Genomic DNA, 25,340 nt, shown 5'->3' with positions numbered 1-25,340 from the left:
AGTCTCGAGTGGAAATTGAACCCACAACCTTCTGACGCAGAGGCGAGAGCGCTGCCCACTGACCCACCGCTGTAACTGCTGAAGGGTGATCTTCAGCTTGATATCGTGAGCTGTATCTAAGCAGGTTCCTGGTGCACTTTCTGTGATATTTTAGCGCAGATTATGGTCTAACACGAATGCTCTGTAAAATGCTGAGCTGTGAGATCCGTATGGAAGCTCAATCAGCATGGTTCATAGAATCGTACAGCACAGAAGGCCGCCATTTGGCCCACCGTGCCTGTGCTGGCTCTGTGAAGGAGCTCTCCAATTTAGTCCCACACCTCCGCTTTATCCCCGTAACTCTGCAAATTTCACTTCACAGTTCAGTTCACTTGGGATGGGGTTTGTGAGCTGTTGGGACCTGCTCTGGGAGCGGTGTCGCATTAGCTGTTAGGACCTGCTCTGGGAACGGTGTCATGTTAGCCGTTAGGACCTACTCTGGGAGTGGTGTCACGTTAGCTGTTGGGACCTGCTCTGGGAGCGGTGTCACGTTAGCTGTTAGGACCTGCTCTGGGAGCGGTGTCACGTTAGCTGTTAAGTCCTGCTCTGGGAGCGGTGTCGTGTTAGGATCTGCTCTGGGAGCGGTGTTTCGTTAGCTGTTAGGACCTGCTCTGGGAGCGGTGTCGTGTTAGGACCTGCTCTGGGAGCGGTGTCGTGTTAGGACCTGCTCTGGGAGCGGTGTCGCATTAGCTGTTAGGACCTGCTCTGGGAGCGGTGTCGCGTTAGCTGTTAGGACCTGCCCTGGGAGTGGAGTCGCGTTAGGATCCGCTCTGGGAGTGGTGTCGCGTTAGCTGTTAGGACCTGCCCTGGGAGCGGTGTCGTGTTAGCTGTTGGGACCTGCTCTGGGAGCGGTGTCGCATTAGCTGTTAGGACCTGCTCTGGGAACGGTGTCATGTTAGCCGTTAGGACCTGCTCTGGGAGCGGTGTCACGTTAGCTGTTAGGACCTGCTCTGGGAGCGGTGTCACGTTAGCTGTTGGGACCTGCTCTGGGAGCGGTGTCACGTTAGCTGTTAGGTCCTGCTCTGGGAGCGGTGTCGTGTTAGGATCTGCTCTGGGAGCGGTGTTTCGTTAGCTGTTAGGACCTGCTCTGGGAGCGGAGTCGTGTTAGGACCTGTTCTGGGAGCGGTGTCGTGTTAGGACCTGCTCTGGGAGCGGTGTCGCATTAGCTGTTAGGACCTGCTCTGGGAGCGGTGTCGCGTTAGCTGTTAGGACCTGCCCTGGGAGTGGAGTCGCGTTAGGATCCGCTCTGGGAGTGGTGTCGCGTTAGCTGTTAGGACCTGCCCTGGGAGCGGTGTCGTGTTAGCTGTTAGGACCTGCTCTGCGAGCGGTGTCACGTTAGCTGTTAGGACCTGCTCTGGGAGCGGTGGTGCGTTAGCTGTTAGGACCTGCTCTGAGAGCGGTGTCGTGTTAGGACCTGCTCTGGGAGCGGTGACGCGTTAGGACCTGCTCTGGGAGCGGTGTCGCGTTAGGACCTTCTCTGGGAGCGGTGTCACGTTAGCTGTTAGGATCTGCTCTGGGAGCGGTGTTTCGTTAGCTGTTAGGACCTGCTCTGGGAGCGGTGTCACGTTAGCTGTTAGGACCTGCTCTGGAAGCGGTGACGCGTTAGGACCTGCTCTGGGAGCGGTGTCGCGTTAGCTGTTAGGATCTGCTCTGGGAGCGGTGTCGCGTTAGGACCTGCTCTGAGAGCGGTGTCGCGTTGGCTGTTAGGACCTGCTCTGGGAATGGTGTCGCGTTAGCTGTTAGGACCTGCTCTGGGAGCGGTGTCGCGTTAGGATCTGCTCTGGGAGCGGTGTTTCGTTTGCTGTTAGGACCTGCTCTGGGAGTGGTGTCGCTTTAGGATCTGCTCTGGGAGCGGTGTTGCGTTAGCTGTTAGGACCTGCCCTGGGAGCGGTGTCGCATTAGGATCTGCTCTGGGAGCGGTGTTTCGTTAGCTGTTAGGACCTGCTCTGGGAGTGGTGTCGCTTTAGGATCTGCTCTGGGAGCGGTGTTGCGTTAGCTGTTAGGACCTGCCCTGGGAGCGGTGTCGTGTTAGCTGTTAGGACCTGCTCTGTGAGCGGTGTCACGTTAGCTGTTAGGATCTGCTCTGGGAGCGGTGTCGCGTTAGCTGTTAGGACCTGCTCTGGGAGCGGTGTCGTGTTAGGACCTGCCCTGGGAGCGGTGACGTGTTAGGACCTGCTCTGGGAGCGGTGTCGTGTTAGGACCTGCTCTGGGAGCGGTGTCACGTTAGCTGTTAGGACCTGCTCTGGGAGTGGTGTCGCATTAGCTGTTAGGTCCTGCTCTGGGAGCGGTGTCTCGTTAGGATCTGCTCTGGGAGCGGTGTCGCGTTAGCTGTTAGCACCTGCTCTGGGAGCGGTGTCGTGTTAGGACCTGCTCTGGGAGCGGTGACACGTTGGGGCCTGCTCTGGGAGCGGTGTCGTGTTAGGACCTGCTCTGGGAGCGGTGTTGTGTTAGGACCTGCTCTGGGAGCGGTGTCACGTTAGCTCTTAGGACCTGCTCTGGGAGCGGTGACGCATTAGCTGTTAGGACCTGCTCTGGGAGCGGTGTCACGTTAGGACCTGCTCTGGGAGCGGTGTCGCGTTAGCTGTTAGGACCTGGTCTGGGAGTGGTGTCGTGTTAGGACCTGCTCTGGGAGCGGTGTCACGTTAGGACCTGCTCTGGGAGCGGTGACCCGTTAGCTCTTAGGACCTGGTCTGGGAGTGGTGTCGTGTTAGGACCTGCTCTGGGAGCGGTGTCACGTTAGGACCTGCTCTGGGAGCGGTGACGCGTTAGCTGTTAGGACCTGGTCTGGGAGCGGTGTCGCGTTAGCTCTTAGGACCTGCTCTGGGGGTGGTGTCGTGTTAGGACCTGCTCTGGAAGCGGTGACGCGTTAGGACCTGCTCTGGTAGCGGTGTCGTGTTAGGACCTGCTCTGGGAGTGGTGTTGCGTTAGCTGTTAGGACCTGCTCTGGGAGCGGTGTCGCGTTAGGACCTGCTCTGGGAGCGGTGTCGCGTTAGCTGTTAGGATCTGCTCTGGGAGCGGTGTCGCGTTAGGACCTGCTCTGAGAGCGGTGTCGCGTTGGCTGTTAGGACCTGCTCTGGGAATGGTGTCGCGTTAGCTGTTAGGACCTACTCTGGGAGCGGTGTCGCGTTAGGATCTGCTCTGGGAGCGGTGTTTCGTTAGCTGTTAGGACCTGCTCTGGGAGTGGTGTCGCTTTAGGATCTGCTCTGGGAGCGGTGTTGCGTTAGCTGTTAGGACCTGCCCTGGGAGCGGTGTCGCTTTAGGATCTGCTCTGGGAGCGGTGTTGCGTTAGCTGTTAGGACCTGCCCTGGGAGCGGTGTCGTGTTAGCTGTTAGGACCTGCTCTGTGAGCGGTGTCACGTTAGCTGTTAGGATCTGCTCTGGGAGCGGTGTCGCGTTAGCTGTTAGGACCTGCTCTGGGAGCGGTGTCGTGTTAGGACCTGCCCTGGGAGCGGTGACGTGTTAGGACCTGCTCTGGGAGCGGTGTCACGTTAGGACCTGCTCTGGGAGCGGTGTCATGTTAGGACCTGCTCTGGGAGCGGTGTCGTGTTAGGACCTGCTCTGGGAGCGGTGTCGCGTTAGGACCTGCTCTGGGAGCGGTGTCACGTTAGCTGTTAGGACCTGCTCTGGGAGTGGTGTCGCATTAGCTGTTAGGTCCTGCTCTGGGAGCGGTGTCTCGTTAGGATCTGCTCTGGGAGCGGTGTCGCGTTAGCTGTTAGCACCTGCTCTGGGAGCGGTGTCGTGTTAGGACCTGCTCTGGGAGCGGTGTCATGTTAGGACCTGCTCTGGGAGCGGTGTCGTGTTAGGACCTGCTCTGGGAGCGGTGTCGCGTTAGGACCTGCTCTGGGAGCGGTGTCACGTTAGCTGTTAGGACCTGCTCTGGGAGTGGTGTCGCATTAGCTGTTAGGTCCTGCTCTGGGAGCGGTGTCTCGTTAGGATCTGCTCTGGGAGCGGTGTCGCGTTAGCTGTTAGCACCTGCTCTGGGAGCGGTGTCGTGTTAAGACCTGCCCTGGGAGCGGTGACACGTTGGGACCTGCTCTGGGAGCGGTGTCGTGTTAGGACCTGCTCTGGGAGCGGTGTCACGTTAGCTCTTAGGACCTGCTCTGGGAGCGGTGACGCGGTGGCTGTTCGGACCTGCTCTGGGAGCGGTGTCACGTTAGGACCTGCTCTGGGAGCGGTGTCGCGTTAGCTCTTAGGACCTGGTCTGGGAGTGGTGTCGTGTTAGGACCTGCTCTGGGAGCGGTGTCACGTTAGGACCTGCTCTGGGAGCGGTGACGCGTTAGCTGTTAGGACCTGGTCTGGGAGCGGTGTCACGTTAGGACCTGCTCTGGGAGCGGTGTCGCGTTAGCTCTTAGGACCTGCTCTGGGGGCGGTGTCGTGTTAGGACCTGCTCTGGGAGCGGTGTCGCGTTAGGACCTGCTCTGGGAGCGGTGTCGCGTTAGGACCTGCTCTGGGAGCGGTGTCGCGTTAGGACCTGCTCTGGGGGCGGTGTTGCGTTAGGACCTGCTCTGGGGGCGGTGTTGCGTTAGCTGTTAGGACCTGCTCTGGGGGCGGTGTCGCGTTAGGACCTGCTCTGGGGGCGGTGTCGCGTTAGGACCTGCTCTGGGGGCGGTGTCGCGTTAGGACCTGCTCTGGGGGCGGTGTCGTGTTAGGACCTGCTCTGGGGGCGGTGTCGCGTTAGCTGTTAGGACCTGCTCTGGCCTCGGGCTGCAAATGCCGGATCTGACTCAGTATCTGCGTTTCTAGCAGTTTTAATAGTTTTTATTTGGAATTGCTGCAAATTTACAGGATGTCACTGACACCTCTACACGCAAGCATGTGAACAAGGTAATGGGCCCCCATGGCTGCTTCGCCTTGCAGTAAAAGAATGGGCTTGTATTTGTAGCCTGCCTTCTCCCTTTCCATTCTCTTTCCTGAAGACACTGCTCTTCTCATCGCTCAAAGCAGGACAAAAACCGTCCGTTGATGCCAGTCTGGGGGAATTGAAGTATTTTTTAGTACATGTTTTAAACAAAGAGCGACACACCTGGTACTGCGGTGATGGCCATCCCATAGCTGCAGTTTATGGAGCCCCGAACCTGCCCGGACTTCAGTTACCTGCAGCACCGAGCTTCTCGCCCAGTTGTGATGCTCCAGATTCTGTGAGCCCCCCTCCCTCTCCCAAAAGGATTGGCGTATGTGTTTAACCATGTAGAATCTTTCCAGAGTCCTTCTCCACCTGTCAGTATCTGTTCCTTATCTTGAACCTGCAGCGCGTTGGTCCAGCTCCCACTTTTCTACATTTGTGCGTCTGCCGGCGTTCCAGATTCAATCTGCTCCGAGGGTTTTGACTCCCCCAGTCCGTCAGGCAGGGCAGGGCTGTGAGTTTGTGACGATATCTTGCATTTACCTAGTTCCTTCAGTGCAGAAAAATGCCCTTGTGCTTCACAAGAGGTTGGCACAGATCCTATTTATTCCCGTTGCCGTTAGTACAATGAATCCTTTTACCCTTTACACTGCACCAGATTGGCGTAATTTTAATACTGGAGTTAATTCGTTTAAAATAAATGGGTTAAGATAACGCTAATTGGAAATGTAGGCTTGTGTGTCCGATAGCTATTTGAGCTGGGAGAGGGGAGGGAGGCATCACAGACAAATCCAATCAAGCTCTCACTTATTGGCCATACGTGAACAGTTTCTCTTGGGAGACACAGCATCGTGATCAGGAGCAGGAACCTTGCCTGATTTTTGCCTCCTTCCTAGACCTGGGGGCCACATTTACTTTTAACACTGTATCCTGACCATTTTGCGGGTACCAGCTGAAAAAAATGAGTGGTTTAAAAAAAAAAAGGCTTCCTTGTTCATGGGCAAGAAATGCACATGTGCGTGACTGAGGTGTGTGGGGAAGTTCTACGCCCAGGTACTTGTGGCCAGCGTAGGTGCAGACGCTGCTTTCACCGAACCCTGAAAGCCTTGTGATGTAACTAGGCCGTCGGCACAGTGAGCAGCTCCAAGCACAAATCCTTTCCTGTATTAAACCGGGCAAGGGCCCGGTGAATTGACTACAAGACTGACAGTCTTGGACATTGATTCCCACATGGTCAGCTGTGAATCAGTGGGTAGCATTCTAGCCTCTGAGTCAGAAGGTTGTGGGTCCCACTCCAGGGACTTGAGCACAAAAATCTAGGCTGACACTCCCAGTGCAGTGCTGAAGGAGTGCTGCACTGTCGGAGGTGCCGTCTTTCGGATGAGACATTAAACCGAGGCCCCATCTACCCTCCCAGGTGGACGTAAAAGATCTTCTTGCACTATTTTGAAGAAGAGCAGGGGAGTTATCCTTGGTGTCTTGGCCAATATTTATCCCTTAAATCAACATAAAAACAGATTATTTGATCATTATCACATTGCTGTTTGTGGGAGCTTGCTGTGCGCAAATTGGCTGCTGACTTTCCTACATTACAACAGTGACTACACTTCAAAAAGTTTTTCATTGGCTGTAAAGTGCTTTGGGACGTCGTCCTGAGGTTGTGAAAGGCGCTATATAAATGCAAGTCAGCCTTTCTTTCTGGCATGGCTGGGAGTCTGCCCTTTGCAGTCTCGTTATCGGGAGAGTCGGCCGTTGGTTGTGGAGATGGAGTGGAGTGGGTCGATGGTCCGAGGAGAAGCTGTTCTTCGGTATCTGATTGGCAGCTCAGGCCCATTTGGCTGAAGGGCTGTGACGTAAGGAAACTACTAGGCACTCGGTCTAAGCGTTAAAGCTTTAATCAACAGTTTTACAACATGGAAGTCTAGTTGTGTCCTTCACTAGTTCCTGTTAAGAATGTCCTGCGCAAGCTAGGCCCGTGCCCGAGTATTTATACTCTCCCTGGATAGCGCCACCCGCAGGCCGCTCAGTTGATTCATATCAGGCTGTTCAAAAGCACATGTTCTCCCAGGCAAGAAAAGAGAGAGAAAGGTATCTGGGGACTGGGTGTTTTCGACCTCGGAAGTACACTGTGGAGACCACGAGACAGTGAACCAGACACCACTTGGCCGTGAACTCTGGCCTGCGTGCTGCTGCAGCATTGTTTACTCCTGGCACTGATGGATTGTTCCTGGCTTCCCCATTGACTGCTGATTCCATTACCAGGGCCGTACCTCCTCAAATAATGATACCGAGGTTACAGCTGCTTTATGCAATGATGGACCCATTGAACTGTGATCTTTTCCACGTTGATCAGAAGCAGTTGCTTGGTCAGTGTGGGGATGGGCAGTCCCCATCTCCTTGTGACCTGGAAAGCCAGACTCTGAGAAGGAAGCTGGGCACCATCCCTGGGGAAGTAGTGGGAGGTGGCAATGACCTGTGGTTCCCGGCGCTCGTAGTGATGCAGTTGGTTTGTCTAATCTGCACAGGCAGAGCCCCTGCAGGCACATTGATGAGTGGATGCTTCTGGCTCAGACAAAGTTTGGGTGTGTACTGTGCATTAGGACCTGAGATTTTCATATGGTTCTTGCTTCCGACATGGAGCTAACTCGCTGGCTTTAGCCCCACACGCCAGACAGATTGATCGGCTTATTATTTGGACTCGTGCACTATCAGTGTGTCTCAGGGCATGAGGTGAGTTACAGTGTCTGCCAGGGATCAGTTCATCACTTAGCTCTGACCTACATCACAGCACTTGTGGTGCGCGGCCTTGGTCTAATCAGTTTAGTGCGGATATCTGTCTGTGAGTGTGGAATGCGGAACTCTGCTAACTCCGTAATGTCTTTGGTGCTGTTGCAATTTGACGCAAGTCGTACATCCATGCAGGTTTTATGTTCTGTAAATCTGGGGTGTGACCTCCAGAAGCACCGTGGCTTGTGCTGTCATGTAAGGGTAGTGCTCTACCTCTTCAGATATTGCCAGCCCTTTCTCCTACGTGGGTTCAAGTACAGGAGCAAGGATGTGTTGCTGCAGTTGTACAGGGCCTTGGTGAGACCGCATCTTGAGTATTGTGTGCAGTTTTGGTCACCTTATCTGAGGAAGGATGTTCTTGCCATGGAGGGAGTGCAGCGAAGATTCACCAGGCTGATACCTGGGATGGCAGGAATGACATTTGAGGAGAGATTGGGTCGATTGGGCTTGTACCATCTGGAGTTTAGAAGAATGAGAGGGGATCTCATTGAAACTTATAAAATTCTAATAGGACTGGACAGACTAGATGCAGGAAGGATGTTCCCGATGGCGGGGAGTCCAGAACCAGGGGTCAGTCTAAGGATAAGGGGTAAGCCATTTAGGACAGAGATGAGGAGGAATTTCTTCACCCAGAGAGTGGTGAACCTGTGGAATTCTCTACCACAAAAGGCAGTTGAGGCCAATTCATTAAATATATTCAAGAAGGAGTTGGATATATTTCTTAAGGCTAAAGGGATCAAGGGATATGGGGAGACGGCAGGGACAGGGTACTGAGTTTGGATGATCAGCCATGATCTCATTTAAATGGCGGAGCAGGCTCGAGGGGCCGAATGGCCGACTCCTGCTCCTATCTTCTATGTCTGCCTCCCTGCATCCTGCCCCTAATGAGAAGGGCAGTTGGAGGGTGGGTGACTCGCTGCCACTCTATTGGGAATGTTGCTGTGAAACGGACAAGTGTACGGACTAGGAAGCGAGTCCTTTGCCTGTCGCCAGGGTCAGATAATGTGTGTCACGGAGGGCGGGGGAACAGAACCCTGCAATCGAGGAAGATGTAACATCTTTTCTGAAATGCATTATTTTCATTCCCCCACCCCAGCCAAATTTCTCTCCCTTTCTTCCCTCCTCCCGATTGTCGCTGATCCTGAGAGCAGGAATCTTTGGTTTCACTGCGATTTCAGACCACATACTCTGTGATTGTTGTCCGGCCCGGGCTTGACTCCCAGCCAATCGAATCGAACATTCTCTCCTCTCTTTCCTCCTTATCTCCAGGCCTGTAGAATTATAGTTTAACTTGTCGGTTCCCCCCCCCCCCCCACCCCCTCCCAGGGTGGAGTTTTACCAGCAATAAACATGGATGGAGTTGCAATTGCGGACATTTGGAGGAAGACTGCCTGTGGGAAAACGTGCAAGTCATTTGGCTGACCTTTTGCATTAAGTGAGGGGATTGTTAACCAGAGTGAATCGAAAGCACTTGCTCAGTAAAGCTCGTTTTGCCAATTTTTTCCTGCCCCTCCATTAGTGCTGTGTCAGCGGTGGCTCAGTTGGAAAAACAGAACATTATCACGCTGCTGTTTGTGGGAGCTTGCTGTGCGCAAATTGGCTGCCACGTTTCCCACATTACAACAGCGACTACACTTCAAAAAGTACTTCATTGGCTGTAAAGCGCTTTGAGGCGTCCTGTGGGCGTGAAAGGCGCTATATAAATGCAAGTCTTTCTTAATGCTGCGAATCATTTCTGTTTAAAAGTATTTTCAGTTTTATTGTGGAAACTAATACATTGAAAAGCAAAAAAAAAAGCCTTCATTGCGTGGCACAAGATTGGTTTCAATGCTGAAGGCCTTTTTAGCCCATTTTCTTTATTTGTTCTCTAGGTGTGAGTGCATTTATTGCCCATTCCTAGTTGCCCTGTGAAGCATTACTTCTATAATTGTTTTTATGTGACAGCTGTGGCTCTGTGGGCAGCACTCTCGCCTCTGAGTCAGAAGGTTGTGGTTTGAGCACAGAAATCCAGGCTGACACTCCAGCGCAGTACTGAGGGAGCGCTGCACTGTCTGAGGTGCCGTCTTTCGGCTGAGATGTTAAACCGAGGCCCCGTCTGCTCTCTCGGGTGGACGTAAAAGATCCCACGGCACTATTTCGAGGAAGAGTAGGGGAGTTCTCCCTGGTGTCCTGGGGCCAATATTTATCCCTCAATCAAGATCACTAAAACAGATTATCTGGTCATTATCACATTGCTGTTTGTGGGAGCTTGCTGTGCGCAAATTGCCAGCTGTGTTGCCTACATTACAACAGTGACTCCACTTCAAAAATACTTCATTGGTTGTAAAGCGCTTTGGGACGTCCCGAGGTCATGAAAGGCGCTATAGAAATGCAAGTCTTTTTCTTTTTACAACCGAGTGCCTTGTTCACTAAAAGTCAACCACAGGAAACTTTGGTTTATCCGGAGGTTAACTGTCCGGAATGCTCGATCCACCGGCAAAATTTAGGAGTCGGTTCAGTAAGTTTTTTTTCTTTTCGTTGCTTTTTTTTCACCAGCCAGGCTCTGCAAGGTCTAGCTAAAGCTGTTGCTTAGCTACAGAGACGCTTGCAAGCTACGGCCGACTGTTTAGAAGCTGTTGCTAAGCAACAGGGTTTGTTGCTAGATACGGAGCTCAAAAGCTCCATATGTTTTAACATTAGCGCTGGTTTGTCCGGCAGTTTTGATGGGATGGCAACAGCTCAGTCCCGTCGGTGCCGGATATCACAAAGTTTCCTGCATTTGGTGTGGGACTGGAGCCGCGTGTAGGCCAGGCCAGACCAGGTAGAGGTGGCATGTTCTCTATCTTGCAGTGGGCCGACCCTAATGTACCAACATCACAGCATGCAGTTGTTTCGTAAATGAGTCCAATGTCCTGAGCTCAACCCCGCTTCCTGGCAGCCCTCTGTGTAAAGCAATGTCTCTTGATCTCTGTCCTAAACTTGCTCTTCACAGCCCTGGACCTGTGCCCTCTCGCTCTGTGACCAGAACTTGTATTCAGTGTTCCAGAAAGTGCCTGACCAGTCTGTCGGGGATTTGAACAGAACCAATTCGGCACTGTTGCCTAGTGTCCTGTTTCCCTTGCATTTGTCTGTATTAGATCCTCGCACTAAGTTTTGCTCCCCACTCTAAGTTCACAGTCCCCACAAGTGACCATTCTCAATGAGTGAATCTAGACGCTGTCATCTGTGAAGTTAACTCCCTTGCACTGGGACTGAAAATCCAGATGATTTATTTCTATCAGGAATGAATCGGACTCCCAACACTGACCACCAGAGCACACCATTCAATATGTCTCCCTATTGTGACCTAAATCACCTTTAAAAAAAAGCCTCCCTTTTCCAAAATCATGTCTTACCCTTGATACCCACTGACTGTGGGTTTTTAGAGGACTCTCTTTGGGCTTTGAGTTCTAGGTATGCTATGGATAATAAAATCTGAGGGTAACTGGAAAAATCTAACCCTTTATTAGATTGTTATTTTTTTTTATAACTTTGAACAAAACTAAGGGAAACTTCTAAGACTAAATTATAATAATCCCGGTGTCCACAAAACATTCCAGTCCTTCACAGTGCCAGGCTGACTCCAGTTTGAACACTCTACCTCACTGCCCCTTCACAGAACCAGACAAGCCATACCTATGTCCTTGAGTCTGAGTCAGATCATGCCCCACGCCAGAACTTCACGTAATTTCGGCTGACACTCCCATGCGTTATGAAGGTCATGCTGCATTGTTGGAGGTGTTGTCTCTTGGACAAGACATTAATTCGAGGCCCCTTCTGCCAGGGGCGTTTTCCTGGTGTCCTGGCCAACATTCCTCCTTCCCTCAATCACCGTCACCAAAAAGGCATTGGCGGAACCATGGATAAGGAGCAGGATTCTGCTCGCCGTCGAGAGAGAGAGTCTTCGTAGTCCCTTCTTGGTGTAACACCACCTGGTTCTGGAATCTCACCAAGGATCAACATTCAAAATGAAAAGTATTTGTTCACCTTTTTATAAAACAATATTTAAAATAAAAGAAAAGAATCTTTTATCTGGGGTGAAGACCAGGAATGCTCAGCACAGACCAATAGGGATGTTGCAGCTACAATCTGGCTCGACTTTTATACTCTGCATGTTCAAGTTCTCTTTATTCTCTTCCCCATCCCCAAATCCAGTCAGCTTTCTGCCGTCTATATTTTCCTGAGTTTGCCTGACCCTTTTGTACCTCGCCCAGATGCCAATTCGGTTTCTCCCCTTTGTTTCCCCCCTCTGTGCTGGATCTTGTTTTGCAGGTGCCAACAGTTCTCTGGTACCTGGCACAATTCTCAATGTGTGAGCCTAGATGGTGAGTGTTGACCAGCTAATGAACCCTGGCGGAGGCAGATGAGTTCAATTCTGTCCTCCCCCAACATGCACACGTCCACGTTTTCTAGCAGGGGTTATTGGAGCGCGGTCAGGAGTCAGAACTCTGGTGATTTCCTCCCCCCCCCAGTGCCAGCTGTGGCTCAGTGTTAACATTCCCGCCTCTGAGTCAGAAGGTTGTGGGTTCAAGTCCCACCCCAGAGACTGGAGCACCAAAATCTAGGCTGGCACTCCAGTACAGTGCTGAGGGAGCGCTGCACTGTCCGAGGTGCCGTCGTTCAGCTGGATGTAAAAGATCCCATGGCACTATTTCGAAGAAGAGCAGGGGGAGTTATCCCCTGTGTCCTGGCCAATATTTATTCCTCAATCAACATCACAAAAACAGATGATCTGGTCATTATCACGTTGCTGTTTGTGAGAGCTTGCTGTGCGTAATTGGCTGCCGCGTTTCCTACATTACAACAGTGACTACACTCCAAAAAATACTTAATTGGCTGTAAAGCGCTTTGGGACATCCTGTGGTCGTGAAAGGCGCTATAGAAATGCAAGTCTTTTTCTTTTCTGAACCAGCCAGTTTTCCCTTCCATCTGGCACTACGTTCAGGCTGTTGTGATGTTTTCCCTGGGTATAGCTTTTCTTTGTTTAATTATTGATGCAGATCATTTTCTTCATTTTTGTCAAAGTGCTTATTGATTTTCATTCGTTTCAATTACAAAGTCCAGATGGTGAATCGTCATTGTTTAAACCAGAAATGGAGCCAGCTGTGCAAGCTCAATCCAGGTCTATGCCGAGCACGGTTTTCAAACCCGACGGTTGTTTTGGGTCAGTGAAAGCGTTAAGGGTGTCCTCTCCCTGGACATCTGACCCCGCAAGATCATTCTGATCTTTGGAAAAACTCGACATTACTTGAGATGGGTGGGTAGAAGCTGTAGGATTTGTAAGTGCGAGGCAGTTGCATTAACGATGGAACTGAAGATGGGCACACTTCAGATCACAGAATGGCAGCGTTACCGTCTGTGCACAGACAGTTAAACAAAATTCTCTGTTTTCCCCCCCCTCCCTCCCTATACCCCTCTGCCTCTCTACCTCTCTTTCCTCCTTTAAGACGCATCTTAAAACCTACCTATCTGTCCTAATATCTCCTTATGTGGCTCGGTGTCAAATGTTGTTTTGTAACGCTCCTGTGAAGTGCCTTGGGACGTTTTACTACGTTAAAGGTGCCATATAAATGCAATTTATTGTTGGGTCCAATGTCTTTTTTCTGCCCTGTAACATTCTAGGTAAATGGTCCTGTCACAGATTTGTTGGGAAATTCAATGACTACAGGAAAGGCCCTGTTCACAGTTTCCTCTCTGCACTGATAACCCCTCGTAATACTGCTCATGGGTTACTGTTCCACATTCTCTGCAGTCCTTTTTTTTTTGCATTTGATGCGCTGGAGTGTTTGGTTAATTGCTGCAGTAATCCTCGTGGTATTTGATCACTGAAGTAGTTAGGCGCCCTCTGATCACCGCCTTGGCTGCCAAGCTCAAACTCTGTTGTTTGTTGAGGGACAGGATGCTGTGTGTTGTTCACTGGACGCTGTGTGATCTCGACCTTGATGTGCTGCTGCTGTGAGAACTCTTATTAGCAGGTGCCCCTGGGAGACTCTTGCTTTGTTCTGTCACAAACACATTTGGACTAATTGTTAAAAATGGTTGCTGGGGTTTCGTGCTATGTTGCTTTGCGGCCAGCAGCATGCTTCATTGCAGTTTAACCCTTTGGACGCTGGACTGGCCTTGTGCCTGTAGCTGTTAATCACTCAGTGTTGGCGAGCGATGAAGCGAATGAGTGGAGCTGGCGCGACAATCCTGGTAATGCTGTTGCATGGGTGACCAGTTCTGTCAGCAGTGTGTCTGACCTTGAGTTGCTGTCTGCGATCTAAACGATTCAGGGTGTCCCTAATGGGACACATCGTCTGCTGCAGACGTACAGAGTATAGATAAACTGGTAGCTTTGCAAAGACAACGATAGAGGCTGAGTGGATCTGGGTCTGATCAAGGTGCCAGTAGATTGCACCCGTCCAGCTCCCAGAGTTTTTCGGCAGACTGCACAGTGTGTTTTTGTACAAAGTTCCGCTGTTATGCAAAATCTATGGCGCACTTAAAGGACCACATTTTGCTGGAGTGGGGCATCTTGCGGTGTGTGCCGTTAGTTAGATTTTTTTCTGGGATCCTTCAGCTCAAATGGAATTTTCGCCATAACTTGCTGGAAGTGCGAGCTGATAAAGGGCATCTGGGGCCAACCATCCATCTCCTTAACCAATGAGATTTCAGGATTGTGAAAGAAACAGTGGAATGATGGAGAAGGAAGGTGAATTCGAGTCAAATCAGATACAGAAAGAGAAATGAAGAGAGGGAAATAAAGATTGGATTCAGAGAGAGAACAAAGAGACAGATAGTAACAGTAAGAAAAAAAATTAACATTAGTTATTTTGAAACCTTAAAGAAGAATTTACTACATGCAGGAATGAGGCACACTATTTAAATTGTTCCCTTTCTGGGACAGAGAGGTTTCTTGGCATTGTATTGAAAATGATGTTGTTAAAAGGATACTTGTCCTGTTCAGTACAGGCCCTAACTTTCTGTGCAGAGTTTAATGGGCAATTAATGTGCAAATCCATCAAGTTCCTAAAAACTAACAGAGGCTGAGGGCGAGCTGTGCGAGACAAACGGCGGAGCAACGCAAGTCCTGGAGATTTGCTACTCACGGTGAATCTCTTCTTCCCCTGGACTTGCTGGCTGATTTGCGCATTAATAATGTGTTGTGAACTCGCCATTATTTTTCCAGGAAGATTTGGGCCAATATGTCACAGACTGGGGTAGTACGCCGCAAAACTTCGTGAAATGATGATTCATTTTATAGGAATGTCAGTGGCACTATTTCATGGCTTGGACAAGTGGCTTCACGTATGCATAGCGATGTCATCCCACAACCTTTGTTGAAGTCAGAGTGTGTATTTACAACACACTTTGTGTCACTCAAAGTAACTAAAATTTGACCCTTACAATATCGATTCTGTGCTGAGCTTATCCAATGTGCTTTATAAGACTCTGACCCCTTCCTCCACTGTGACCCAGGAAACAACATGTTAGACAGTCCCTTCACCCCCGAGTCACACGTCAGCGACTGGAGCAGGGCGTTACATGGTATTGTAACAGTGCGAGGAGAGGTCTGTGGTGTTGGGAATTTGTGAACCAGTCCGTCATTCCTCGAGAATATCGTTATCTTTCCCACTGGGAATATTGCGGTTCTTGTGCTGTGTCGTTTACATTGTTCAAAACGAGAAAGTGGACAGCTTTATTTCTGATTTGTTCAAGGGATGTAGATAGTTGTTTCAAAACCGCATTTAATTGACCACCCCTAGTTGCCTTGAGAAGGTGGGTGTGGATGGGGTAGAGTGTTTCTGCCAATGGTTAGGTGGGGATTAGAGGTGGAGAATCTCGGTGACGGGTTTGGTTTGGGGGTTAAAGGTGAGAGTCCAGTCCCACGGTTAGGTTTGAGGATTGGAGGTGGAGAGTCTCTGCCCAGAGTAAGGTTTTGGATTAGAGCTGGCGCATCTGAGGAGATAATGTGCGTTATATTAAAAGCTGACCTTTGGGTTGTAGGTCATTAGCAAAGGTTCTGCATTGTGTTGGTCTCTGAAGGCTACTTATTTGAGGGAAGGTGTTTGAGTGCGCCGAGATGAGAAATTCTTTGAACAAATAATTTCCTTATGTTTGGTCAGTTTATTTAAAGCCTATTCATGCAAATAAGCTTTATGGACTGAGTGGGAGGATGCTAATTTGCATTTTGAGTTACAGGAAACTTTCTGGTATCCGGCACCGACGGGACCGAGCTGGTGCCGTTAGATCAAAACTGCCGTAGAAACCAGCGCTAATGTTAAAACATACGGAGCTCAGAGCTCCGTGTGAAGCAACAAACCCTGTTGCTTAGCAACAGCTTCAAAACAGTCGGCGCAGCTTGCAAGCGTCTAGCTGAAGCTGTTGCTTAGCTACAGAGACGCTTGCAGAGCCAGGACTGGAGAAAAGAAGCAACGAAAAGAAAAAACATTATCTGAACCGACTCCTGAATTTTGCCGGTAGATAGAGCTTTCCGGACATTTAACCTCCGGATAAACGAAAGTTTCCTGTACTTGGTGTCGGGCTTGGCTGAGTGGTATTGTTGCCACCTCTTGAGTCAGAAGGTCATGGTTCAATCCCCACTGCAGAGATTTGAACATCTAATCTAGGTTGACATTTCGATACAGTACTGAGGGAGTGCTGCACTGTTGGAGGTGCTGTCTTTGAGATGAGATGTAAAACTGAGACGCTCTCTGACCTCTCCGGTGGATGTAAAAGATTAAAAGAAGAGTAGGAGAGTTCCCCTGATGTCCTGGCCAACATTAATCCCTCAATCAAATCGGAGTATCTGGCCATTGCTGTTTGTAGTACCTTGCTGTATGTAAACAGGATGGATGTGAAAGCTCTGAGGAGGCTGCACGCCGCATGTCTCTCTGAAACATCTTAAAGCACTTCACGTAAAATGAATTACTTTGAACTGCAATGACTTGTTATGTGAGGAAACGTGGTAACTTTTTTGCCCACAGCAAGATCCCATATTGATCCAATTCATCTGTTTTTGGTAATGTTGGTTGAGGGAAGAATGTTAGCCAGAAATCTGGGAGAACTCCCTGATCCTCTTCAAGTACTGCCTGATTGAATCCTTAATGCCTAGCTGAATCACAGGAACAGGAGGATGGGGCCTCTGATTAACATCTGAACTGATCACTTCCAGCCTCGTGGTACTGAGAGTGCGCTACATTGAAGGGTCGGCCCGGAGTGCTGGAGTGGGGCTTGAACCTACAGCCTTCTGAATCAGAGGTCAGAGTGCTGCCAACTGAGCCAAGCTGACATAACAGTTATAAACTGCCGCTGACCGCTGAGTTGTGGGTCAGCATGCCGCCACTGTGCCAGGAGTAAGAGGCAGGCGCATGTGGAAACTAACAGCAGCTTTTTACTGATGCATGGGAGCAAATTGTCTGCTTTTATTCACATCCTGCTGTAAGACTGTTCTTATGCCCTCCTGGCCGGTTTCGCATCCTCCACCCTCCAAAAATTTCAGCTCATCCGAAACCCTATCCTATCTCGTATCAAGTCCTGCTCACCCAACACCCGTGTCCTCTCTGACCGACTTTAAAATTCTCACCCTCATGTTTAAATCCCTTCATGGCCTTGCTCCACCCTCTCTAACCTCCTCCAGTCCTACAAGATCCTCCGAACTCTTCATTCCAGCGGTACAGCTTCCTCCCCTCACCCCACCATTATCCCCACACGCTGTAATTCTCTCCCTAAACTCGACCTCTCCACCTACCTTTCCTCCTTTAAGACCTTCCTTAATTCCCATTTCTTTGGCAAAGCCTTTGGCCACCCTTCCTAATATCTCCTCCTTTGACTTGATGTCTAGTGTTTTCCCCCTATTGCCATCTGTGAAGTGTTTTGGGAAGTGTTTTGGGAAGTTTTTCTAAGTTAACGGCAAATTGTTGTATAAAAACATACCCTCAATCGCAATTTACAGCTGGGTTGTCTTCTTCTCAAGGGTTGTCTTCTTCTCAAGTCCTACTTATTGCCGGAACTTCCGATTACTGGAAAACACATTTGCTGTGAATTCTTGGTAAGTGGTAATGTTTGGCCCTGGCTACGTGTTTGGCAACATGTGTTTGATGCATGTTCCATTTAACAGCATGTTATACATTTCGAATCACATTACAGCATTCAGACACAATTCCCTTTGAGGATTGTTTCGAAAGCACAAACACTTAATTAGAAGATGAATTGAGAAATCTAGCAATGTAATTTTCATCAATTAAAAATTGGAGTGACCTGACGTCGCAAACCTCAGTCAGCAGTGAGTTATTATGATTAGTGCCATGAATGGAATATTGTTTATAGCCCGCAGGTTTCAAGAACGTATTGTGTGTAGAAAAAATTCTAGGTATATAATGAATTGTGTAATTATTCAGTGGTGGGTTTAATGATGGTGCAACGTTTTATTGTGCATTAGTTCCAATGATTTCACTGCTATCCTCCCGAGTTGAGTGATTAAAAAACCATTTGAAGTATTGTCATTCTTGGGTTCTGTTTTGAATTTTTAAGACAACATTTTCAGAAAAATGAATGATCAGAAGATGTAATAAATCCACTAACAGTTTGGAGTGATCCGATATCTCTGAATTTGAAAGAATGAGAGTGAAAACAAAGGCAGGAAGCAAAAGAGGAACGCTAGCAATCAAAAATTAAGAGCAGAAATATAATACTTGGACTTTTTAATCGCTGCCTCAGAACAGCCCAGAATACTTTGCATCCAGTGATTTGCATTTTTTTTAAATTGTAGTTACTGTTGTGCAGGCAAATGTGTCATCTAATTTGCACACAGCAAGATCCCACAAGCAGTAAACGAGAGGGAATATCATTTTAAAAGAAACTGCAAAAGTTAGACAACTGCGGCAGGGAATTCAGGTCTGTTGCCTGCGTTCTCCATCCCAGAAACCTGTCGTATAAAGGCAGGATCTCCAAATTCAGAGCAAATAACGACCAACAGCGCAAGCAAATTCAGAAGGATTTGGATCCTTTGGGAAACTGGGCCAACATGTGGCAAATACAATTCAGTATAGACAAATGTGAACTTATTAGTATGGGAGCAAGCAACTAAAACCGGGAATTTGCTGAATTAGACAGATCTAGAGTGTACACTGAATTGGAGGGAGATTTGCGATTTTTATAAATTAACTTGCTCCAGGCAAATACTTCACACAAAAGGTTGAAGAACTAGAGAATATCATTTAATTATTAGGAGTAAGTAGGAAAATGAGGTTATAAATAAAATGGCATGAAGAGTAATGAACACCTTGAACAGGTTACCAGCAAAAGCCACTGAACCAAACTATATAAATGCATTCGAGATTGGGCTAATTTGAAAGGAAGGTTTGGCTCCAGCATCACTGTGCATGATATTTTTGTGATGATTGAGAGGGAGTTTTACCCCCAGTATTTCTGTGATCAGTATTGTGGAGTTGATAATACAGCCTATAACCCTCCGAGAACTCTGCGTTCCTCCAGCTTTAGCCTCTTGCGCATTCCCCACTCCCTTCGCCCCACCAATGGTGGCCGTGCCTTCATCCATCGAGGCTCTCTCTGAAATTGCTTCCCCACCACTTCTCTTTTAAAACGTTCCTTAAAACCTGCCTCTTTTGACCAAGCTTTTAGCCACCCCCGTCTTTCTCTCTTTTCACCACCCCCCCCCCCCCCAAATATCTCCTTGGCTCGTGTCAATTTTTATCTGCTAACGCTCCCACAAAGCGCCTTTGGGCGTTTTACTATGTTAAAGGTGCCATATAAATATGCAAGTTGTTAACTTTGGGGGAGTTTTAGCCCTAGTTATCTTTGTGCTCAAATTTAATCTTCCAATTCTTTTAACCGTGAATATTGACAGCTTACTTGGCAGTGGGGGGCTATATAGACAAACGTGCCTCTGTCCTCACTCGCGTGATTTCCCCCAGGACTTCCTGGACAGGAGCGGCGAATCTGGCTGATTTTCTTTTTCCTAGGGGCACTGAAATCGGTTGTAGGACCTCGAATGCCAACCTCACTGGATAAACTACTCACTGAGCCATCGCTGGTGGTCAAAATGTATTTCTAAATCGAATGGGTTGGAATTTGTTTAATTATTGGTGTGGCAAACAGTGATGATACCAATCGACTGCAACAGGACAGAGAAAGGCTAGCAGAATGGGCAGACAAGTGGCAGATGGAATTTAATACAGAGAAGTGTGAGGTGATGCATTTTGGCAGAAGGAACAGGGAGAGGCAATATACACTTAATGGCACAGTTTTAAAGAGTGTGCAGGGACAGAGGGACCTGGGAGTTAATGTGCATAGGTCCCTGAAGGTGGCAGGACATATTGAGAGAGTGGTTAGCAAAGCATATGGGATCTTGGGCTTCATAAATAGAGGTATTGAGTACAAAAGTAGAGAAGTTATGCTGAACCTTTATAAAGCGCTGGTTAGGCCACAACTGGAGTATTGCGTCTAGTTCTGGTCACCACACTTTAGGAAGGATGTGAAGGCCCTTGAGAGGGTGCAGAGATTTACCAGAATGGTTCCGGTGATGGGGGATCTTAGCTTCAAGGACAGGTTGGAGAAGCTGGATTTGTTTTCATTAGAGCAAAGGAGGTTGAGAGGTGATTTGATAGAGGTGTACAAGATTATGACGGGTTTGGATAGGCTAGACGGGGAAAGGCTGTTCCCACTAGTTGATGGTACAAGGACTAGGGGGACACAGATTTAAGGCTTTGGGCAAGAGATACAGGGGGGGATGTGAGGAAAAACTTTTTTACGCAGCGAGTGGTGAGGACCTGGAATTCGCTGCTGACGGAAGTGGTGGAAGCGGAGACACTCAATGTTTTCAAGGGGAGACTGGATAGGCACTTGAGGGAAATAAACTTGCAGGGCTACGGGGATAGAGCGGGGGAATGGGACTGACTGGATTGCTCGACAGAGAGCTGGCACGGACTCGATGGACCGAATGGCCTCTTTCTGTGCCGTTATGACTCTATGACACTCTTATTTCAGCAAAATAGATGCGAGAAACACACTCCATAATCCCTCCCAGGTGAGGGTGGCCACTGAGATGAATTGAAGAATATTCCTAACATGTTAAAAGGGTGGTCAGGGGTCAGAGAGGAGCCTGGAAAGGAAAATAACCGCATACAGTAAGAAATTCTTTGGGGACTATCGCAGTCGGAGGATAGTCAAAGAAGATGCGAGAACCCGAACGGATGCTAAAGGCTGAACCGAGAATAAACATAAATACTTAATTGTACTACTTCCTCCAAGTAATCACTAGGGAACAAATGAGCACCGAGTCCTCCATAATTGGTGATAATCCAAATTGGATTAACGACTGACATAAATGAGATGGAAGTCCTAGACAGACTAAAAGGGGCTGTAAACAACGAAATCTCCTGGGATGGATGGTGTTTATCCTCGAGGAGTAAGTGAGACCAAGGATGAGATTTGTGATGTGCTGTTTTGTGAGGGAGATGAAGGCTGGGTAAGTCCTGCTAGATTGGAAATAGGCTACCATGATGGCCATTTTCAAAGAGTGACCAAACAGACCCAGGTGACAAGAGAACCATCAGTTTAATGTCATACCAGACAAAACCACGGGTTCAATTATCAGGAATAAACTTCAGAGGTACTTGTATAATTACCTAAATAATAGCCAACACAGATTTAGAAGGGCAAATCCTGACTGCCTTGATAGTTTTTTGAGGAAGCAACATCCCAAGCGGACTGTGAAAAGCCCTTGACATGGTGTATGTAGACTTCCAAAACGCCTGGATAAGGTTTTGCATGCTTTTTAAGCTTAAAGTAGTGAAGATTCAGAGTGAAACCCGGGAATGGATAAGATACTGGATGAAAGGGCGGGTTGGGTGGGTATTTATCAGGGGAGTAATATTGAAGATAGGAGGGGGAGAGGAGTTACTGGGTGAAATCCTCCAGAATTGGTCTTGGAACCTCTGCCATTTCACTGTTGCATTAATTCACTGGATTCAGAAGCCTATTGCCAAAATTTGCAGGTGATACCAAGCTCGGTGGTGGTTGAATCTAAGGCAGCCAGGGACCTATAAAATGAGAGAGACTAAATGTTGGTGGAGCAGTACCGAATGAACTTTAATACAGGTGCACGTGAAGTAGTGCACAGCAGAAGAAAACACAGGCAGCATTTGTACTTCATTTAAATAGCTACGGACAAAGTAGAAAGAGAGAGCCAGGGATATCTGTCGACTTAGCGATCAACAACCTCTCACTGCAGAACAGTAATCAACGGAGCAAATAGAAAGTAGTTATCCTGACGAAACAGGGTACAAGTTGAAAGGAGTCGTGTGTAAACTGTACAGCGTCAGAACAGACCATTATTGTGCAGAGATGAACATGAGATTAATCTCTGGATTCAGACCCCTACTTGCAAGGCAGAAAAGTCAAGGTTCCTCCAGTATTTCCTCACATCTCACCTCTCTGGTACCCCTGTTTGACCCTCTGCTATTTCAACACCATTCCCGGAGTACTTAACCCTGCCCAATTAATCTGTTTTAGGTGTTGGTTGAAGGATAAATATTGGCCCGGACACCTTGGGAGAACTCCCCTACTCCTCTTCGAATAGTGCCATGGGATCTTTTGCATCCACCTGAGTGAGCAGACGGGGCCTCGGTTTAAAGTTTCACCCAAAAGATGGCACTTCCGACAGTGTTGCACTCCCTCAGTACTGGAGTGACAGCATTAAGTATGCGCTTGAGTCTCTGGAGTGAGAGTTGAACACACAGCCTTCTGACTCCGAAGTGAGAGTGCTACCACTGATCCAAGGCTGCCATCTTTAATGCCATACTTTGCACTTTTCCATTTTAAATTTCATCCCCTATTACTGTATCTCCCGTGACATTGCTCATGGATAGTCTAGAGCATGATTGGGATGTTTACCTAGACCTGCTCCCTTAAGACCACTGCTCAAATGCTCCCCATTGGGTATTGGTCTAAATAAGCTTGTCTAGGACATTATAGCTCCTTACAAATTGTTATGGTCAGTCAGAGGCCAAGTGTCACTGCTTGAAACCTTCTGGCTCCAGATTAGAGGAACTCATTGTTACAGTTCAAGCTCTGATACTTTTTCTCATGCCGAGCGCAAAACGTCTGCACCAATAATCCAGCCTGCTTTGTGAACTGAAGCATGCCTGTATGCAGCAAAAGCCTGATAACGTAGTGTGCTGGGATAAGCAGTGGGGCTCAGCGCTGTTGCTTAGTGCACTGGGGATAGTACGAGATGCATCGAACTCTCCTGAGCACGCGCGCGCTCTCAATGACGGACAAATAACACTTGGACAGGCCGTGTATCTCGGGCTGTAAATTACGAATCGGGGTTATTCAGAAATGAGGTTAGCAGAAGCAAGAGCCAACACAGCAGATTTCAGGAGATTGCAAAATCTTTTAAGTCCCTGTTGCAGAACAACAACGATGTATTGAAATTTTGGGCATACGTGTTCCCAAACTGCCCACTTTTAGTTCGTTAACACTTGAATAACCAATTTCATGTATAAACTTCGTATCACAGACCAAGGTACAAATATAACACTATATAGAGGGTGAGCAAAATTTCAATACATGTTAAAAGTTGTTCCCTTTAGGTCATTCCCAGTGGATAGTCCCTGATTAGATTTATTGCAAGCGAGGTGCCAGATTCAGAAGATGAGTAACTGAAGCATGCTGGTGAGACATCAACATGGCAAGTAAAACATTAGCTCATTAACGGCACACTGTTTCATTGCAAAAGTCTGTAGCTGACTAGACTTGGGTCAGATATGCTGCGTTTTATAATAAAGGTGCAGCTTCCATCTTGAGTGCGATATTTTTAAACCAAACTTATTTTAAACTAAGAACCATTGTGCAAGGGAAGAAAATAAACTGTGGGCAAAATATTCCCTTTTTGTTAAAGTCATGAAATGACTCACTTTTTCTTTTTCCAGATTGTTTTGCATCTGCATCAGAGTGTAAAATCTGGAATGTATTGAACATGTAGTCAGTGCAAGACCGCTTGTATATATTATAATAGTGGACCTGCGCTCACAGTGAGTCCGAGATTACAGTGTTGCAGCAGAGGAAGGTAATGGGACGTGGAAGTGGGGAGGGCTGCACATTTCCAGTGAGAGGATTTGTAAAAAATCTCCCTGTAGACCGTGAAGTAAGTGTTAATTTGCTTGGTTGCTGAAAAATTGTGTTCTTCTGCAGTTGGATAAATAAAAAGCACAGTTACTGAACTAAATCTCTGCCCAGTGCATGATGGAGCAGTTCCTCTGTTGTCCATCTAGATTCCCCTCTATTCAGGCCAAGAGCTATTTAAAACTTCAATATAATCTTCTCTTATTTGAATCTTCCCTTCTTTACAAACTATTTCTGTAAAAGCACAGTGTGCTTGAACAATATCTTTTGATAAAACATTATCAATTTAGGACAAATAAAAAGAAAGGCAGCTGCAATAATTCAAATATAAGGATATAATTTTGAAATTTAGCATTATTTAAAGATTCATTGTAATATATGCAGCATCCTTAGTATGGTAAGTTAATTGCACTTTTTTTAGAAAAATTACCCCAATTTGGGAGTTGATGCTTTACCTTGATGTTTAAAAATTCCGGTGACTTTCACTGTCTTAAAAATGGTTTTGTTGGGGTTTTTCCTTTTCAGTAGTTTTCCATTGGAGGGCTGGAAATTGCAAACAGCAAGTCCTGGCGTGCTTTGTGAATGGCCAGTCTTTGTCGTCATGAAAACGTTTCTAGGCATTCGCTCGTGTGCTTGCAGCTGTAGTTTGCTATCCTGAGTCAGTCCAACTAGCAGTAACCGGGGGGCATCCTGTCACAAAAAGTGCGTTTTTTCCTGAATTTAGACACAAAAATGTAAAATTGCAGCTTTTTCACAATGTAACGGGTTTGGCATTTTGAAATGCGAAGGGACTGATATCTCGAGCAGCAGTAACACTTTCACCACTTAGCACCACATAGAGTGAAGGTGGTGATGGGAGGGGGGAATCACAGGAACTCAAGGCAAAGGATTCTCAGATGGACACAAGCCTCCAATAGTATTCCTCCTTACTGGCGCTTTGAGTGCAGGAAATGAGATTATGTAACTAAGTTTCAATATTTTCTTGTAAATGTAATTTTTCTATGTCGTTCTTGTGTTACAAACTTTATTATTAGCACTGAGCTCGGCAGAACGGAAAAAATAAGATGAAAGAAAGACTTGCATTTCTATAGCGCCTTTCACGACCACCGGACGTCCCAAAGCATTTTAGTCAATGAAGTACTTTTTGAAGTGGAGTCACTGTTGCAATGACACTGTTGTAAAATAAGATGGCACTTCAAAGGATTTTCAAGTACTGTTTGGAATGATTTCATTGGTTCCCCTTTTATTAGATTTTGCTGAGCTCCTGCATTGATTTCAGATCTCTGTTGTAATTCCTTATTCGAGGTTTGTCCGGTTACTTTCCTCGTATTTGATTTATAAATTTCCTACTTCAGTTTTGTCATGTTGCTGCTTATGAATGCAAACTTTGAGCCAATTAGGTGCATGTGTGATTAAAAATGTGCACGTAAAAAGGTGTGACCCCCAAAGTGTGACACCTCTTGTGATGGATGCAGGCACATGTGACGGGCAGGACCGGTTTCTGTCCATAAAATAATCTGACT

The 25,340-nt window shown here is 47.8% G+C and overlaps 1 protein-coding gene across 9 annotated transcripts in view; it reads left to right on the top strand.

Annotated features, from left to right (window-relative positions):
- LOC147097295 (zinc finger protein 609-like) overlaps positions 1–25,340 on the top strand; it is a 192,062-nt gene that overhangs the window by 29,707 nt on the left and 137,015 nt on the right. For 5 of the 9 annotated variants that reach the window (XM_085972140.1, XM_085972138.1, XM_085972136.1 and 2 more), the window contains exon 3: positions 17,645–17,719. The exons of the other annotated variants lie outside the window; for them this stretch is intronic. In XM_085972140.1, the coding sequence (XP_085828266.1) occupies positions 17,645–17,719 (75 nt within the window). The remainder of the gene's footprint in view (positions 1–17,644; positions 17,720–25,340) is intronic. 9 annotated transcript variants of the gene reach the window in all.

Source organism: Somniosus microcephalus, chromosome 32 (genome assembly GCF_052327205.1).
Source record: "Somniosus microcephalus isolate GS21.2 chromosome 32, FLI_Smic_1.0, whole genome shotgun sequence".
Taxonomy (NCBI): domain Eukaryota; kingdom Metazoa; phylum Chordata; class Chondrichthyes; order Squaliformes; family Somniosidae; genus Somniosus; species Somniosus microcephalus.
The sequence above is the reverse complement of the archived record's forward strand: the minus strand, read 5'-3'. Positions and strand labels throughout refer to the sequence as shown.